Raw genomic sequence first — 17,334 nt, 5'->3', positions numbered from 1 at the left:
TTTCAAAGCGTCTCATCCTTCACTGTCTACGCATTTGTTTGGGAACAAGAAGGGAAACCTGGAATATCCGAGCCTGAACTACTCAAACCACTCGAAGATCTTCCAACACTTGAAAGCTGCTTCCCCCAAGAGCTGATAGATTTTGTAAAATTGCAACATGACAACAAGCCAATTACCTCTGGTTGCCTGTTCAATACTTGTAGAGCTATAGAGGGTCCTTACCTTGACCTCCTTGCAAAATCCAGAATAACTGACTCAGACAAGCAGTGGGCTAAGAGACACTATTGCCTGGATTGGCTGGACAGACAAGCGCCAAACTCGGTCATTTTCATTTCCTTTGGTTCAACAACTTCAATATCAGACGAAGAAGCCGAGGAGATCGCAATTGGACTAGATAGAAGCGGGCAAAATTTTATATGGGTACTGAGGGATGCAGACAAAGGAGCTATCTTCCAGGGAGAAGATAGGATCATAGGAGAGCTCGGTTGCCTGAAGGATTCGAAAACAGAATTGAAGGAAGAGGAATAGTTGTGAGGGATTGGGCTCCCCAACTGGAGATTCTTGGACATTCATCAACTGATGGATTCATGAGTCATTGCGGATGGAACTCGTGCATGGAAAGCATTAGCATGGGAGTACCCGTGGCAGCATGGCCTATGCATTCTGACCAGCCCAGAAACGCGCTACTACTGGAAAAGGTGCTCAAGATTGGTCTAATAGTAAGGGATTGGTCGAAGCAGACTGAACTTGTGACATCCATAACTGTTGAAAATGCTGTGAGAAGATTGATGGATTCAGCTGAAGGAGAAGAGATGAGGCAAAGAGCCAAACTATTGACCAAAGCTGTGAAGGATTCTGTTATGGAAGGTGGTGTTAGTCGCTTGGAGATGGATTCTTTCATTGCTCATATCCGCAGGTAGACTTTCAGCTCATCCAAATCGTTACGTTCTTCAACCAGCAGGAATTTTGAGTAATAAAAATTGTAACTTATTAAGTCAATTGCAATGAAATTTTCAGTAAAACTGCGGCTGACCAGCTTCCTAATAGTATTAATTTCGATTAATGAGACACTTAGCTCTTCTTATTCGATACTCCACATGATTCAAAATATAAAGAAACAGAAAGCATCATCAGTCCTAGGTAGAAGCACTTTAATGTTTGTGTCTTGGCCTTCTCCTAGTCCTACGTAAGTTGTTAATTTGATGAACTTATTTTATTCCGTCATTATCTTTAATGCTGATTTTGGGAAAACATTGTGAAAAATATTTATTTTTTAAATTGGTTGAAGAAGAATAGTCAGAATGAGTCGACTTTTCTTTGGGTAAAAAAACAGAAAAATGGGCCCATATGGTTATCATTGAATCTGGGGGACGTACAATTGTATTGAATCCGATTCCTCGATTACTATATTTGTTATAATATTTAGTATACAATCACATTACATCATTATATCGAATATATATACACATATATATTATTCATTTATATTAATATTTTTAAGAAATACAACGATGTAGTGTATTGTGCTCCAAAAAAATATAAAACAACTGCATAGAGCTGGATGAAAGCACAATCGCATCATTCCCAGGTCAGGTATCATTCCTCTATGTTGCGGTGAGCTGTGAACTTGATAACATACAGTTCTGATCGAGCAAAGCCACAAAAATTGGTCCCGCAATATTTAGTTCGTGAAGATTGGACCATAAAATTTATCATGAAAAGTCAGATGGATTTAGGGTGTTAAAAACGAGATTAGAAAAAAGGATCTCGTGAGAATTTGTTATTCCCTTAGGTTATTGAATCGAAGCAAGATAAATAGAGATTTAATCAATGGTAAAACTATACAATTGTGAATAGTTATCCTAAAGCTCAAAATTTATTAGTATGGCAAGGAGTAATGGAAAAAAAATGTTTAAAATTAAGTGGTTTAAGTGAAATTCGGGTAGGGGTTTCAGCTAGTCGCTCATCAGAAGAAACATAGGAAACGAAGAAAAAGTTGTTCTTAAAAATTATGCTCATGTTAACGAGTGAGAAATTGTATATGAGATTTTATTTTCATTCTCAGGTGTCTCACATGTTGTAGGACGATATTTGATTGAAGAAAAGTCAAATTGGGGCAATTTACAGTGACGAGTCTATACTTTTGTTTGCTGTGGTAGATAAGTTTTGATGAAGACAATTGATTAGAAGTACTGATATTGACTTTGATGTGGTTGAAAGTTTAATTTACCTTTTCTATGTATAAGGTGATAAAGGATGGAAGATTTTTTTTTTTTTTTTCCTTTTAAGGGTAAGAGGTGAAGAATTTATGACTATGAAAGAGGAAAGTGACACTACTCTGTTTGGATGGCTTGTTTTTCAAAAATAAAATATTTAAATAAAATATTACAATAATATACAAATATATAAAATTCAAAAAAATCTCAAAAAAAGTTTTTTATATACACTAATATAGTAAAATTTTTCAAAAACACACCAAAAAACAGTTAATCCAAACAGAAATACGCGCTCATTCAACTAGCAACTTTTTTCTCTTTTGATCTTTGAGAGATGTTGTAAGCCTGCCTACCCTTAGCGCTTTCATGGACAATCCAATGGCACACACCCCTATCCTATTATTAACATCATATTTTCACTCTTTAATGGTTTCGAAATTTAACTTGAAAAAAGTTAAACCACTTGCGAGAGAATTCAATTAAGTGACAAAATACAAGATCGTGAGTTTAAAATCACTACTTTTCTTTTATACGCTTCCCAAATTACTTACTTTCCTTTTATCCACTGAATCTACTATCTTATCCTATTCTTCACTCGTAATAACAAGATTTTACAAAAACAGAAGAAAGTGGAAAAGCCAAATTACATTTCGAACAGCTATTTTTAGTTTTACACCCGTCACTCATATCGAGAAGATTCCATCAATTTATGACACACATTTGGGGAGGGCCTACTACAACAATGTCACTTTCGCATTTATCTCCCACAATAATGGATTGAGTACGGGGCTCATTTTCTTCAAACGCGCAAGACTTGGATGAATTGGTAAATGTTGCCCCGCAACATTATTACACATCCGAAGAGTTACCAGCCACAGATTCTAACTCCGATTAATGACCCTAGCTTCCATCTTACAGGACCGAACGAGCAAATCAATTCTAACGAGCGGACAATATAAAAGAGCTTTCCAAAATTTCCCAGTTCCAATTATCTTTCCAGTGGCTATGGATGATCATTCAAGAGTTCAAAGCCAATACCAAAGGCCAGTTGGTATTATTCGAGAAACCCATGAAGTGACTGTGGTCATAGTTCCCCTTCCAGCACAAGGCCATCTCAACCAGCTCCTCCATCTCTCCCGCCTCATCTCCTCCTATGATATACCTGTTCACTATGTCGGCACGGCCTCTCACATCCGCCAGGCAAAGGTTCGCGTCCACGGTTGGGATCCTCTTGCCATTTCCAACATCCATTTCCATGAATTTTCCATCCCTTCTTGTGAAACTCCTCCTCCCAACCCAAATGCCCCAACAAAATTTCCCACACAACTCATCCCAGTGTTCAACACATCGATCAAACTCCGCGAGCCAGTTTACGCACTTCTGCAACAACTTTCTGGCACATCAAGAAGATTGGTAGTTATTTATGACTCTCTGATGGCATATGTCATCCAGGATGTGGGTTCAATCCCGAACGCAGAGTCCTACTGCTCTCCGGGCACCTCAGCCTTCACTGTATACTCGTTTGTCTGGGAACAAGAAGGGAAACCTGGACTATCCGAGCCTGAATTACTCCAAGCACTCGATGATCTTCCAACATGGGAAAGCTGCTTCCCCCAAGAGATGACTGACTTTGCAAAATTGCAACAGGATTTTAAGCCAATTAGCTCTGGCTACCTGTTCAACACTTGTAGAGCTATAGAGGGTCCATACCTTGACCTTCATGTTAAATCCAAAATAACCGACTCAGACAAGCAATGGGCTATTGGACCCTTCAATCCAGTTGAGATGAATGGGCAGAAAAACTCGGAAACGAGACACTATTGCCTGGATTGGCTGGACAAACAAGCGCCAAATTCGGTCATTTTCATTTCTTTTGGTTCAACAACTTCGGTGTCTGATGAAGAAGCCAAGGAGATCGCAACTGGATTAGATAAAAGTGGGCAAAAATTCATATGGGTACTGAGGGATGCAGATAAAGGAGATGTCTTCCAGGGAGAAGATAGGAGAGCTCAGCTGCCAAAAGGATTTGAAGAGAGAGTTGAAGGAAGAGGAATTGTTGTGAGGGATTGGGCGCCCCAACTGGCGATTCTTGGACATTCATCAACAGGTGGATTCATGAGTCATTGCGGATGGAACTCGTGCATAGAAAGCATTAGCATGGGAGTACCCGTGGCAGCATGGCCTATGCATTCTGACCAGCCCCGAAACGCGATACTACTGGAAAAGGTGCTCAAGATTGGTCTAAAGGTAAGGGATTGGTCGAAGCAGAATGAACTTGTAACATCCATAACTGTTGAAAATGCTGTGAGAAGATTGATGGATTCAGCTGAAGGAGAAAAGATGAGGCAAAGAGCCAAACTATTGACCAAAGCTGTGAAGGATTCTGTTATGGAAGGTGGTGATAGTCGCTTGGAGATGGATTCTTTCATTGCTCATATTCGTAGGTAGACTTTTAGTTCATCCGTATCGTTACGTTCTTCAATCAGCAGGAATTCTGAGTAATAAAAATTGTAACTTGTTAAGTTAAATCAATTGCAATGAAATTTTCAGTAAACTGCTGCTGACCAGCTTTCTAATAGTACTAATTTCGATTAATCAGACACTTGGCTCTTCTTATTCCATGATCCTCACTTGTTCACCACATGATTCAAAATATAAAGAAATACAAAACATCATCAGTCCTAGGTAGAAGGCACTTTAATGTTTGTGTTTTGGCCTTCTCCTAGTCCTACGTACGTTGTTACTTTGATGAACTTATTTTATTCCGTCATTATCTGGAAATTGTCATCCAACAGGTCAGGATGGACGAAATGCAGTCTTTACAAGACCACATGCATCTAGTGGTCGGACAATTTGGTTTATTAAATTTAAAAATGTTGTTTCATTGTAATTTCCTAGCTATTAAAAGATATAAATCCTATATCCGCATGAAGACTTTTATGTTGCCAAAAGGAATTTGGCTCTCTATCATTCATGAAAAGAAGTACCCCAAAAACCAACCCAATTGCCTTTTCTTACGCTGCAAGTTCTTGAGACTTTCGGTCTTCAACTTCTCGACATCTTTAGACGGTGGCAGAGCCACATGCATTCTGACCACTCCCTCAATAGAAACTGTAAAATAATCTGTAAAAAATTTAAAATTTTTTGTCTCGCTCTTGCTCCTTGTGAATTTTGATAGTATTCCTTCTAACCCTCAGACTGTGCCCCAAAAGTATTAAAATTTTTAAAACTACCTTCAATATTTCCACAATGAAACATTTGAACCAAAATATATGATAGGATGTTATCTTTTTCCTTTCTTACATATGTTATTTACTTAATATTGAACTTTTCTTAATGTTAAATCACATGAATTACAAGTGAACCAAGTAATCATTTCATAGTTCGATTTAGAGGTGGCAATTTGTCCCAAGTCCCAATGGGTTACCCATGCCCATGGGGACTTTGGGCGGGATGGGTATTGGATTTTGATATTGGGTTTAAAATGGGACAAATCCCAATTGTACCCATTAATTGATGGAAATACTTGGGTACCCATTGGGCTCAAATAACAAGGGCTCTGTTTGGTTTAGCTATTTTTGGGGGGTATTTTTGAAATATTTTATTATAGCAGTGTATATGAAAAATTTTTACTATAATTTTTTTTTGAAATATTTGATATACTAATATGGATGGGATGTTTTTTGAGTTATTGCATATTACTGTAACATTGTATTTGAAAAACTTTGTGTTTGGATTGCATTTTCCGTGATTTTTCATAGAAAAATTACTGTAGCGATTTGATGTATGTGAGGAAAAAAGGTAATAGGGAAATGTGATCACGGAAAACGACGTAATTTTTCGACGGAAACCGGCAATCCAAACAAAGCATTTTTTGAAAAAATAGCCAATCCAAACGGAGTCTTAGATTCAAAAATTATCTTTAACAATTTTTATAGCCATACTAGAGAATATAATCTAGTAGTTTTCCTAGTCATTATCCATAAGAATTTTCAACATTTCAGTCAATTTAGACCTGACATCTTTGAACAATGATGATGATAAATATTCAACACCTTAAGTATCTTGGCCATCTTGATATATGTTGGAATATGACTGTATATCTATTTTTTCCTTTATTTGTTAATCCAATTTTTGATGGGAATCCTGAGTATAAAGCACTTGCATGTTTATTTAATAAAACTAAAAAAAATTTAATAAATAAAAAATATTAAAATTATATAAAAAAGTAAAAATGAATTAAAGGAAAAAAAAATATGTAGAAAATAGATTTGGGTATTGGGCGGGATCAATCTAAACCCATCCCAAAGTGATCCCGCCCAAGTTAGTCCCAAAACACATATGGGTAAGATTGGACCCAAACCCATATGACTCGGTTCCATCACAAACCCAAGCAAATCCCGCCCATCCCGCCCATTTTGCCACCTCTAGTTCGATTGCATACAAAATATTCACTTTCTAGACGTATTAGAATTTAAATATTGTATTCTAATGCTTAATTTTAATTACTATACCATTTTATACGATTAGAATAACCTAGCAAACGAAAAATCACGAGCTATTGATTTTTTGTTCAATTTTTGTAACATTGGTTATTGAACAAATTAGCCTGCTTGTATAATGAATATACAATGTTCTAAAATCTACAAATCAATACATTGTAAGTTTAAACTAATACTATTGTACACCTAAACAAAGATCCTGGCTCTGCCACTGTCTTTAGAAGTTAAAGCTGATAAATGTCAAAATTTTGAGAAATGGGAATCTTAGAAAACAAACAGGCAATTAAAGTGATGAACATGCTCTTTGGAGATGAAAACAGAGCTTGTCACGATAGTCCGCTGGACATTTTGTCTTTTTCCAACCAAAAATAATCAAACTTAATTCATCCAGCATAAATGTAATCTGGCAGTTTTCAATTCATCAAAGAACTGTTACATCATTTAATCTTTGTTGGACACGAAATAAACAAGAAAAGTAATATTTTTTTCATGTTTTCTTGTCATTGCATGGCTAGTCGTATATTGCGGGCTTCCACTGACAAAGCAATTTCCAATCTTGAAGATATCATTGTGACGGAACTTACTAAAAAAAACTACTTCCACAACCTTCTGGACTTATTAGTTGCTTTGTCTTAAGATCAACGTTGAAAGAGGTATTAAAATATCTATTGCAGGAGTGGAATTCAACAAGAAATAGTTGTCCAGCATAAGACGAAGATGCAACTGACAATCAGGTCTTGGTCAATGTTATTAAACTCGGATTGGATAGCGACTTGGCTAAACTACAAGGTCAGGGGTCAATTGGTCGGATCGGTTGGACCGTTCTCAAAAATCCACTGACATTAACATGATTGCATAATTATTTTATATTTTTATAAGTTTCAGAAATATTAAAATTAAGTTTTTGGTTATATCCGACCAATCATAGAAAATGTTCCAAAAATATTAGACTTGCAATCAAATATACACCTAATAATTATATATAAAAATGTAAGTTCATGGCTAAAATATGTCCATTCATCAAAATTATTTGAAAAACTAAATTAAATAAATTAATGCAAGTTGGAATCACTGATGCTAAATTGATAAGATCATAGGGATGGAAACATTTTGATTTAGAGATCATTCAGGAAAGCGAGTGATTTTCGTACTTACACTAAGTGGGTGGCGATTTATATTATTCCTATTAATAAATGAATGTGTTACAAATTAGGTAACTCAAATTATGTTTGGGGAAAAGAGGAAAGAAAAGTTTGAAAATCGGATCAACCAGTCGAACCGGATCACTGATTTAACCGATTTTTTACGGTTTTAACTGATTTTTTATCAAAGCGGTTTTGCGCTATAAACTAACTTGAAAAAAAAAAGGCCGGTTCATGTTAATGATTGGTTTGGTGAAAATTCGGGTAGGGGTTTCAGCTAGTCGCTCACCAGAAGAAACATAGGAAAAGAAGAAAAAGTTGTTCTTAAATATTATGCTCATGTTATATGAGATTTTATTTTCATTCTCAAGTGGCTCACATGTTCTAGGACGATATTTGATTGAAGAAAAGTCAAATTGGGGCAATTTACAGTGACGAGTCTATACTTTTGTTTGCTGTGGTAGATAAGTTTTGATGAAGGCAATTTATTAGAAGTACTGATATTGACTTTGATATGGATGAAAGTTTAATTTATCTTTTTCTTTGTGTAGGGTGATAAAAGATGGAAAAAAAATTTCTTTTTAAGAGTAAAGAGTGAAGAATTTATTATTTGTGACTATGAAAGAGGAAACCCACATATTGGTGGGGAAAGCATATGAGAATAGTTTAATATCTCTATAGCGGAGTGGAATTTGCAAAATACGTGCTCATTCAACCAGCAACTTTTTCTCTTTTGATCTTTGAGGGATGTTGTAAGCCTACCCTTGGCGCTCTCATGGACAATCCAATGGCACACACCCCTATCCTATTACTAACGTCATATTTTCTCTCTTTAATGGTTTCGAAGTTTAACGTGAAAAAAGTTAAACAATTTTCAAAAAATTGGATTAGATGATAAAATATATGAGATCGTAAATAGGAAGTCATGAGTTCAAAACCGCCCTAGTTTTCTTTTATACACTTCCCAAATTACATTTCGATTGCTATTTTTTCTTTTAACAAGAAGATTCCATCAATTTATGACACAAATTTGGGGAGGGTCACTTTCGCATTGATCTCCCCTGTGCCACAATAATGAGATTGAGTACGGGGTTCATTTTCTTCAAACGCACAAGACTTGGATGAATTAGAAAAGTGTTGGGCCGCAACATTAGGGTTATTATAAATTTGTTCTCTTAAACTATATCACTACTATTAATTTACCCCCTAACATTATCTTTTAGTCACTTTACATGTTAAGAAATTTTGGACAAAAATACCCTTTTATTTTATAGCATTACTATATTGTTATTATCACTTTATTCGTTTGGATTATAGTGATACAATTACTTTAGTTCCTAATATTATTAGACATTTTACCTCATCATTAATCTAACTAGTATAGTAAAAAAATTTTAAATATATTTACCCTTTTTATATATAATTAAAAATAAAAAGTTGGAATGGTTATTCTTCCTTTTTTTCACTTTAAGAGATCAAAAAACATAAAACTAAAAAGGTTTTCTCAAATTTCTTTTTTTTCACTTATTAATACTAGGAAACGAAAAGAGATAGGAAAGAAGGAGACAAAAAATTAGATTTTATAAAAAAGAAAATAAAGAAAAGTCTAATATTATCAAACTCCGTTAAATTTGACCATTAGTCTTGGGGATAAAGTGACTAAAAGATAATGTTAAGGGAGAAATTGATAGTAGCACCAAAAGTTAAGGGGGTAAAGTGATAATATCCCACAACATTCTTACACATCCGAAGAGTTACCAGCAACAGATTCTAACTCCGATTAATGACTCTCCTTAGCTTCCATCTTACACCTTATAAGAGCAAACGACCAAAGCAATTCTAATAAGCTGACAAAATAAAAGAGCTTTCCAAAATTTCCAGTCCAAAATCTTTCCAATGGCCATGGATGATCATTCAAGAGTCCAAAGCCCAGTTGGTATTATTCGAGAAACTCATGAAGTGACTGTGGTCATGGTTCCCCTTCCAGCACAGGGCCATCTCAACCAGCTCCTCCATCTCTCCCGCCTCATCTCCTCCTATGATATACCTGTTCACTATGTCGGCACGGCCTCTCACAACCGCCAGGCAAAGGTTCGCGTCCACGGTTGGGATCCTCTTGCCATTTCCAACATCCATTTCCATGAATTTTCCATCCCTTCTTATGAAACTCCTCCTCCGGATCCAAACGCCCCAACAAAATATCCCATACAACTCATCCCAGCGTTCAATGCATCGATCAAACTCCGTGAGCCCGTTTACGCACTTCTGCAACAACTTTCTGGAACAACAAGAAGATTGGTAGTTATTTATGACTTTCTGATGCCATATGTCATCCAGGATGTGCGTTTAATCCCGAACGCAGAGTCCTACTGCTTTCCAACCTCCTCAGCCTTCGCTATATACTCGTTTGTTTGGGAACAAGAAGGGAAACCTGAACTATCCCAGCCCGAACTACTCGAACCACTCGAAGATCTTCCAACATGGGAAAGTTGCTTCCCCCAAGAGCTGACTGACTTCGTAAAATTTCAAAATGATTTTAAGCCAATTAGCTCTGGCTACCTGTTCAACAGCTGTAGAGCTATAGAGGGTCCATACCTTGACCTCCATGTTAAATCCAAAATAACCGATTCAGACAAGCAATGGGCTATTGGACCCTTCAATCCAGTTGAGATGAATGGGCAGAAAAACTCGGAAAAGAGACACTATTGCCTGGATTGGCTGGACAAACAAGCGCCAGATTCGGTCATTTTCATTTCTTTTGGTTCAACAACTTCGGTGTCTGATGAAGAAGCCAAGGAGATTGCAACTGGATTAGATAAAAGTGGGCAAAATTTCATATGGGTACTGAGGGATGCAGATAAAGGAGACGTCTTCCAGGGAGAAGATAGGAGAGCTCAGCTGCCAGAAGGATTTGAAGAGAGAATTGAAGGAAGGGGAATTGTTGTGAGGGATTGGGCGCCCCAACTGGAGATTCTTGGACATTCATCAACAGGTGGATTCATGAGTCATTGCGGATGGAACTCGTGCATAGAAAGCATTAGCATGGGAGTACCCGTGGCAGCATGGCCTATGCATTCTGACCAGCCCACAAACGCGATACTACTGGAAAAGGTGCTCAAGATTGGTCTAATAATAAGGGATTGGTCGAAGCAGAATGAACTTGTGACATCCATAACTGTTGAAAATGCTGTAAGAAGATTGATGGATTCAGCTGAAGGAGAAGAGATGAGGCAAAGAGCCAGAGAATTGAGCAAAGCTGTCAAGGGTTCTGTTATGGAAGGTGGTGTTAGTCGCTTGGAGATGGATTCTTTCATTTCTCACATTCGTAGGTAGACTTTCAGCTCATCCAAATCCTTATGCTCTTTAATCTGCAGGAATTCTGAGTAATAAAATTGTAACTTATTAAGTTCAATCAATTGCAATGAGATTTTCATTATACTGCTGCTGATCAGCTTTCTAATAGTATTAATTTCGATTAATCAGACACTTGGCTCTCCTGATTCCATAGTCCTCACTTGTTCAAAATCTGTGTAGTCACCATATGATTTGATTCAAAGTATAAAGAAAAATAAAACATCAGTCCTAGCCTCCTAGGTAGAAGCACTTCAATGTTTGTTTTTTGGTCTTCTCCTAGTCCTAGGTACAGATTCGTTGTTATTAATTTGATGAATTTATTTTCCGTCATTATCAGGAAAATGTCATCCAACAGGTCAGCATTGAAGAAATGCAGTCTTTCAAAAACCACCAGCGTCTAATCGACATGCAATTTGGTTTCTTTGTAATTTCCTAGCTACTAAAAGACATAAATCCTATAATCACATGCTGACTTTTATGTTCCCGAAAGGAATTTGGCTTCCTTAGGGAAAAAAAAAGGAAGAAATGCTCATACAATTTTGATTTTCAATAATTAGACAAAGTAGTAAGACAAGAAGCTTTTCGTTTTTGCTGTAAATTGGCATGTGTGCTCTCTATCATTCATGAAAAGGAAGTACCCCAAAAAACAACCAAATTGCCTTTTCTGACGCTATAAGTTTTTGAGGATTTTGGTCCACAACTTCTCAACATCTCTAGACAGTGGCAGAGCCAAATTCAGACTACCCTCTCAATTTTTTAGCAACTGTGAAGTAATCTGTAAAAATTTTAGAAATTTTAATATTGTCTCACCCCTCCTCGTCCTGAATTTCGATAGTAATTCCTCTAACCCTGAGATAAAATATTGAAATTTCTTACAACTATCCTCAATATCTCCACAATGGAACATTGAACTAAAACATACAGTAGGATGTTATCTTTTTCCTTTCTTATAAGGGCAAATTATATTTTACCCCCCTGTAATTTAGCATTTTTTACATAACCCCCATGTGGTTTCAAAAGCTATACGTAATCCCCTCATGGTTTGGATTAAAGTGTCAAAGTGACGGAAATAGTCATTCATCACGGAACTTCTAAAAATGTCGAAATTACCCTTATAAATACATGACACACTAACTCCATATGATTTTTATATTTTACCATATAACCCCCTTATGATTTAATACTTTACCATATAACCCCCTTATAATTTTCAAAATATACACATAACCCCCTTTGGTTAATAAATAATTTTCAACTTTACATAAGGGTATTTTTGACATTTTAGGTGACTCCGTTACCAATGATCATTCTCGTCACATTGACACTTTAATCCAAACCATGAGGGGGTTATGTATAGCGAGTTAATCACATTTAATCCCCTTAAGGTATACCTAATTTCTCAATTTACCCCCTAACCTTTAATTTTGCTCACTTAACCCCCTATAGGACAAAATTGCCCTTACATAATTTTGACTTTTCATTTACCTTATTTTCCTTTCTTTTATTTCTTTTTCTCTTTCTTCTTTATTTAATTCTTCATCTTTCCCACAAAAATCTTCACCTTAATGATTGAAATTGAAAAAGAGGAATTGCAGAGGTCTATTTTCTCCTTAAATGATTAAAAAAATATTCAAATCACTTTCCTAAAATATAATTTTTTTAGCCTTTCAATTCTTTTAATTTTGGGTTTTCCTCTTTCCTTTCTAGTTTCTCATTTTATTCCCAAAAAAATATCTTAAGATGAAATTATGACCTGATTAATAATCGAACAAAAATTAGTTTTTGATGCAAAAATTAGTTTAATAATCATACAAAAATTGTGACCTAATTAATTGAAATTTGTGACACGTGATATCATACAAAAAAACAAAATTAGTTTTTGATGCCTTTTAAACCTTCACCCAGAAATATGCAATTACAAACTTAAAACAAACATTTTCGTTGAAATGAAATTTTCTATTGGGAAGGATGAAAGAGAAAAGAAAAAGAAAAAGAAATAAAAGAAAGGAAAACAATTTCATCTTATGATATTTTCTTGAGAATAAAATGAGAAACTAGAAAGGAAAGAGGAAAACTCAAAATTAAAAGAATTGAAAGGCTAAAAAAATTGTATTTTAGGAAAGTGATTTGAATATTTTTTTTAAATCATTTAAGAAGAAGATAGATCTCTGCAATTTCTCTTTTTTAATTTCAATCATTAAGGTGAAGATTTTTGTGGGAAAGAGGAAGAATTAAATAAAGAAGAAGAGAAAAAGAAATAAAAGAAAGGAAAACAAGGTAAATAAAAAGTCAAAATAATGTAATGGCAATTTTGTCCTATAGGGGGTTAAGTGAGCAAAATTAAAGGTTAGGGGGTAAATTGAGAAATGAAGTATACCTTAAGGGGATTAAATGTGATTAACCCTGTGTATAGCTTTTGAAACCATAGGGGGGTTATATAAAAAACTTTAAACCACAGGGGGATAAAGTGGAATTTGCCCTTCTTATAAATGTTAGTTACTTAATATTGAACTATTTTGAATGTTAAATCACGTGAATTATGAGTGAACGTAATAGTCATTTAATAGTTCGATCGTGTACAAAATATTCACTTACTTCACATATTAGAACTGAGATATTGTATTCTAATGCCTAAATTTGATTACTGTACCATTTCATACCGTTAAAATGACCTGGCAAATGGTAAATCACGATTTGTCAATATTTTGTGACATTGATTATATAACAAATTAGTGTACTTTTGTAATGAATGTATAGTGTTCTAAAAATCTACAAATCAGTACATTGTAAGTTTAAATTAATATTACTGTACACCCTGAATAAAGATCTTGACTCCGCCACTTTCTTTAGAAGTTGCAGCTGATAAATATCAAAATTTTGAGAAACGGGATTCTACAATCAGGTTTTGGTCTTTCGCCGTAGAAAGACAAAAGGGTTCAATGTTCAAATCAAGGTGTATCTCGGACTAAAGTTCACTAATAATGCATGATCAGCCACTAGTTTTTCAAGCATTTAGAGAGTACTGAATACGTTAGTGCAATATGGTGGTGCTTTTTCTTTATTATTTTTCCGATGTCCTTTTTCTTTAATGCTGATTTTGGGAAAACATGGTGAAAATTCTTTGTTGTTTAAATTGATTGAAGAAGAGTAGTCAGAATGAGTCCACTTTCTTTGGGTAGAAAAAACAGAAAAATGGGTACATATGTTTATATATCATAATTGAATATGGGCAGGCACAGTTGTATTGTGTCCTATTCTTTGATCATTGTATTTGTTCTAACATTAGATGTAAAATCATGTTACACTATTGTATCAAATGTATATGAAATATTTTATTTACGTACACTAACATTTTTACAAATACAAAAATATAACATAAGCACAACAACCGTATAGGATCAGATAAAAGCACAACCGCAACTATCCCAATCCTGTTATCATTCAATCTACGTAGAGGTGTACCTGATAACATAAAGTTCTTCTTTTAAGTATTGCTTTTTCAATTTTAATCACTTGCCGTTTAAAGGAAAAAAAAATTAATCACCTGAGATTTCTGTACAGACTCCTGACTGCGTATCGTACCCTACGTTAAGGAAACCAGTCCTGTCGTTCACAATTTCTCCTGCTGTTCCATTGTCATTATCTACCATCACATTTTATAACCTGATCGCTTCGAATAAAAAAGAAAAGTTTTTCAGTTGGAAGTTTTATTATTCACTTGGTTTTCCAGGCAATAGGACTACATTAATTTGTTTAGTAGTTTCATCTCCCAGTTTTAAAATCGGGTTGTTTCTTTTTGGGCTTCAAGAATCAGTTTGCTTGCTGTAAAGCTCATATGCGCATGGAATACCTAATGCAATTCTTTGATGATTGAAAACTCCATGTGTCTAATCAAAATTAACTTCGACTAATCAGACACTTTGCTCTTGTGATTCGACACTCCTCACTTGTTCAAAATCTGTGTAGTCCACCATATGATTCAAAGTATAAAGAAACATAAAACATCAGTCCTAGGTACGTAGAATGTGACTGCCCCACTTCCCCCTTAGGCGAACCAGAGGGTTCGGCGGGCCGCCTGCCCAACTCTCGCAGGGACTCAGTCGTTCCCTCACACAAATCAGAAATAGAACCACAAGAAAGAGCAAAACGAGGATCCAAAATTTAAAACAAAACTTATATACATTGCTATCTCAGAAAGAAGTACAACCGTCGAGAATACAAAAGTTCTCAAGTCACCATACAACCAGCCAGTGCCAAGCACTAGGGCGAGAACCAAAATAAAACCAAAACTAGACCCATCCAGTCTATACAGAGCTCTCGTCCTTGCTCGCCTTCCCCTGTTAAGGAAAACAAAATTAAAGGGATGAGCTAAAGGCTCAGTGAGGTTCCGAACATAGAATCAAGTCATAAATCAAACGATAAGTTAAGAAACAGTTACAACATTTACAATAAACCATACATGAAAAGGATACGTTCGTTCGTTCATTTGTTCATTCGTTCGTTCTTCTGTCATTCCCCTTTCCTTCATTCATTTGAAAATGCATTTTTCGTTTATACATAAAACCCTCGTTCGTTCGTTCGTTCGTTCATTTCATTCACCCTCTCCTGGACATTGGTCAGGCTCCACCAACCTCCACCAACCTACAAGGTAATACTCGAGTATACCAAACGTTCACCCAGGTCACCATATCGCCCGACCGAGTCCGCTTCTGGCTCGAGTCGATCGGTAACAAGGGGCAAGGCCCAGTTCAGCCAAAAGGCTTACATTCATGCGCAACTAGCATTTAATCATTTAATCATTGAAAATTTCACATTTATTTAGGTCGAGTGCGATAAGTACACACTCGCCTAGAAAACTCGTTTTAGCTAATCATTGAAAGCGTTTAACATGTTATCAGTCATATATACAAGCCATATAATCAAGAAACATAACAAACAAGGAACACTCACCGAATTATGCAAAATAACGTCCAAAATGTCCTATCGGATCTTACCCTCGGTCACCGAGAAAACCTATGATTCAACGAGAAAGAATATTACTATTCATCTAGCAAAACAAGTAAGTGGAATCAAGGAACTCGACTAGTTACGAGTAAAACGGATAAAAGTGACTTTATAGTGAAAAATAGCCATTTGGATCTGTGGACGGAAATAACTAGGGTGTCATAAACCAAACTCAAAGGGTTATAACAGTTCCAATGGAAAAAACTTGAATCAAAGTCAAGTCGGAATCCAACTAGATAGGCTCAGAAATGTTATTTTTCGGAATCGTGTATGTGGTTCAAAATCGATATACCTTCAAGTAGGTATTATAGCCTACATGTCTTGACTGAGAAAACCTTAGGTCATACCTCTATATTTTGGTATGAAGTAGTGAATAAACATTTGAAGGTTCAAATGGAAAAGGTATCATGTTTTAAGATGGAAAACGGTCATAGGATTTGCCAAACGAAAAATAGACAAGTTTAAATAGAAACTTAGCCCTCGAGCAAAAATTTGGGCAGCACGCCCTTTGTATTTTCCTATTTCCAGTCATTTATGGCTTCATTATTTTTCTCATCCAGTCCCAAAGTCACACACAAAATAAGTTCATTCAATAGCCGTTCAGTAAGCTCCAAGTAGTACAAGTACAATTCAAACTAGAGAAAAGTCCGGAAATGAAAGTTAAGCTCTAACAATAAAAACAGTTTTTGACATCATTTTGCGGTTTTGGCACCATTGGCACTACGATTATCGGATGGAGGTGAAAGATACACCGTTTCGAAGCTAAGAGATAGGGCTACAATGTTGAAGAAGGCTACTCAGACCAGTTTCTAGTGCAATCAGGTCAAAAATTCAATATACTAAACCAGAACCGCAAAAACAGGTTCACCAACCGCATTCTGGTTTAAACATCATAAGTCAGGCTACCTAAGTCCAAATTAAGTGATTCCAAAGCCATACAAATGCTAAGATACAAGGCTACAATTCATCAGAAGACATCAACAACCAAATCTGAAGTATTCCCAACCAAATTAACTAATTACAGAAGCAATTCTCAAGTTCGGGTAAAAACAGGGCAGCAGGGATAATTCAGTCTTTGCATAAGGTAAATTTCTCCGATTGACCTGAAATTTTGTA

The 17,334-nt window shown here is 35.8% G+C and overlaps 3 protein-coding genes across 3 annotated transcripts; all 3 read left to right on the top strand.

Moving 5' to 3' along the window:
* Positions 1 to 614: 614 nt before the first annotated feature.
* On the top strand, positions 615 to 920 carry LOC113696466 (zeatin O-glucosyltransferase-like). The gene has a single exon (XM_072056049.1). The coding sequence runs from the start codon at positions 615 to 617 to the stop codon at positions 918 to 920; it is 306 nt and encodes a 101-aa protein (XP_071912150.1).
* Positions 921 to 2,966: 2,046 nt separating this feature from the next.
* LOC113695008 (zeatin O-glucosyltransferase-like) lies at positions 2,967 to 4,770 on the top strand. The gene has a single exon (XM_027213955.2). It carries the CDS (start codon positions 3,111 to 3,113, stop codon positions 4,662 to 4,664), a length of 1,554 nt encoding a protein of 517 aa, XP_027069756.1. The 5' UTR covers positions 2,967 to 3,110; the 3' UTR covers positions 4,665 to 4,770.
* A 4,888-nt stretch (positions 4,771 to 9,658) lies between these two features.
* On the top strand, positions 9,659 to 11,703 carry LOC113695200 (zeatin O-xylosyltransferase-like). Its single transcript, XM_027214218.2, has 2 exons — positions 9,659 to 11,189; positions 11,552 to 11,703. Exons 1-2 carry the CDS (start codon positions 9,757 to 9,759, stop codon positions 11,613 to 11,615), a joined length of 1,497 nt encoding a protein of 498 aa, XP_027070019.1. The 5' UTR covers positions 9,659 to 9,756; the 3' UTR covers positions 11,616 to 11,703.
* Positions 11,704 to 17,334: the final 5,631 nt, after the last annotated feature.

This window comes from Coffea arabica, chromosome 6e, assembly GCF_036785885.1.
Source record: "Coffea arabica cultivar ET-39 chromosome 6e, Coffea Arabica ET-39 HiFi, whole genome shotgun sequence".
Classification (NCBI taxonomy): domain Eukaryota; kingdom Viridiplantae; phylum Streptophyta; class Magnoliopsida; order Gentianales; family Rubiaceae; genus Coffea; species Coffea arabica.
Note: the sequence above shows the minus strand (reverse complement) of the source record. Positions and strands in the feature narration are given on the sequence as shown.

What these genes read in the sequence shown, in the direction of transcription:
- LOC113696466 (XM_072056049.1), top strand. Translation starts at nt 615, where the DNA reads ATGGAAAGCATTAGCATGGGAGTACCCGTGGCAGCATGGCCTATGCAT.
- LOC113695008 (XM_027213955.2), top strand. Translation starts at nt 3,111, where the DNA reads ATGACCCTAGCTTCCATCTTACAGGACCGAACGAGCAAATCAATTCTA.
- LOC113695200 (XM_027214218.2), top strand. Translation starts at nt 9,757, where the DNA reads ATGGCCATGGATGATCATTCAAGAGTCCAAAGCCCAGTTGGTATTATT. An exon ending in TTCATTTCTCACATTCGTAG is followed by an intron (nt 11,190 to 11,551) that starts GTAGACTTTCAG and finishes CGTCATTATCAG; the next exon opens with GAAAATGTCATCCAACAGGT.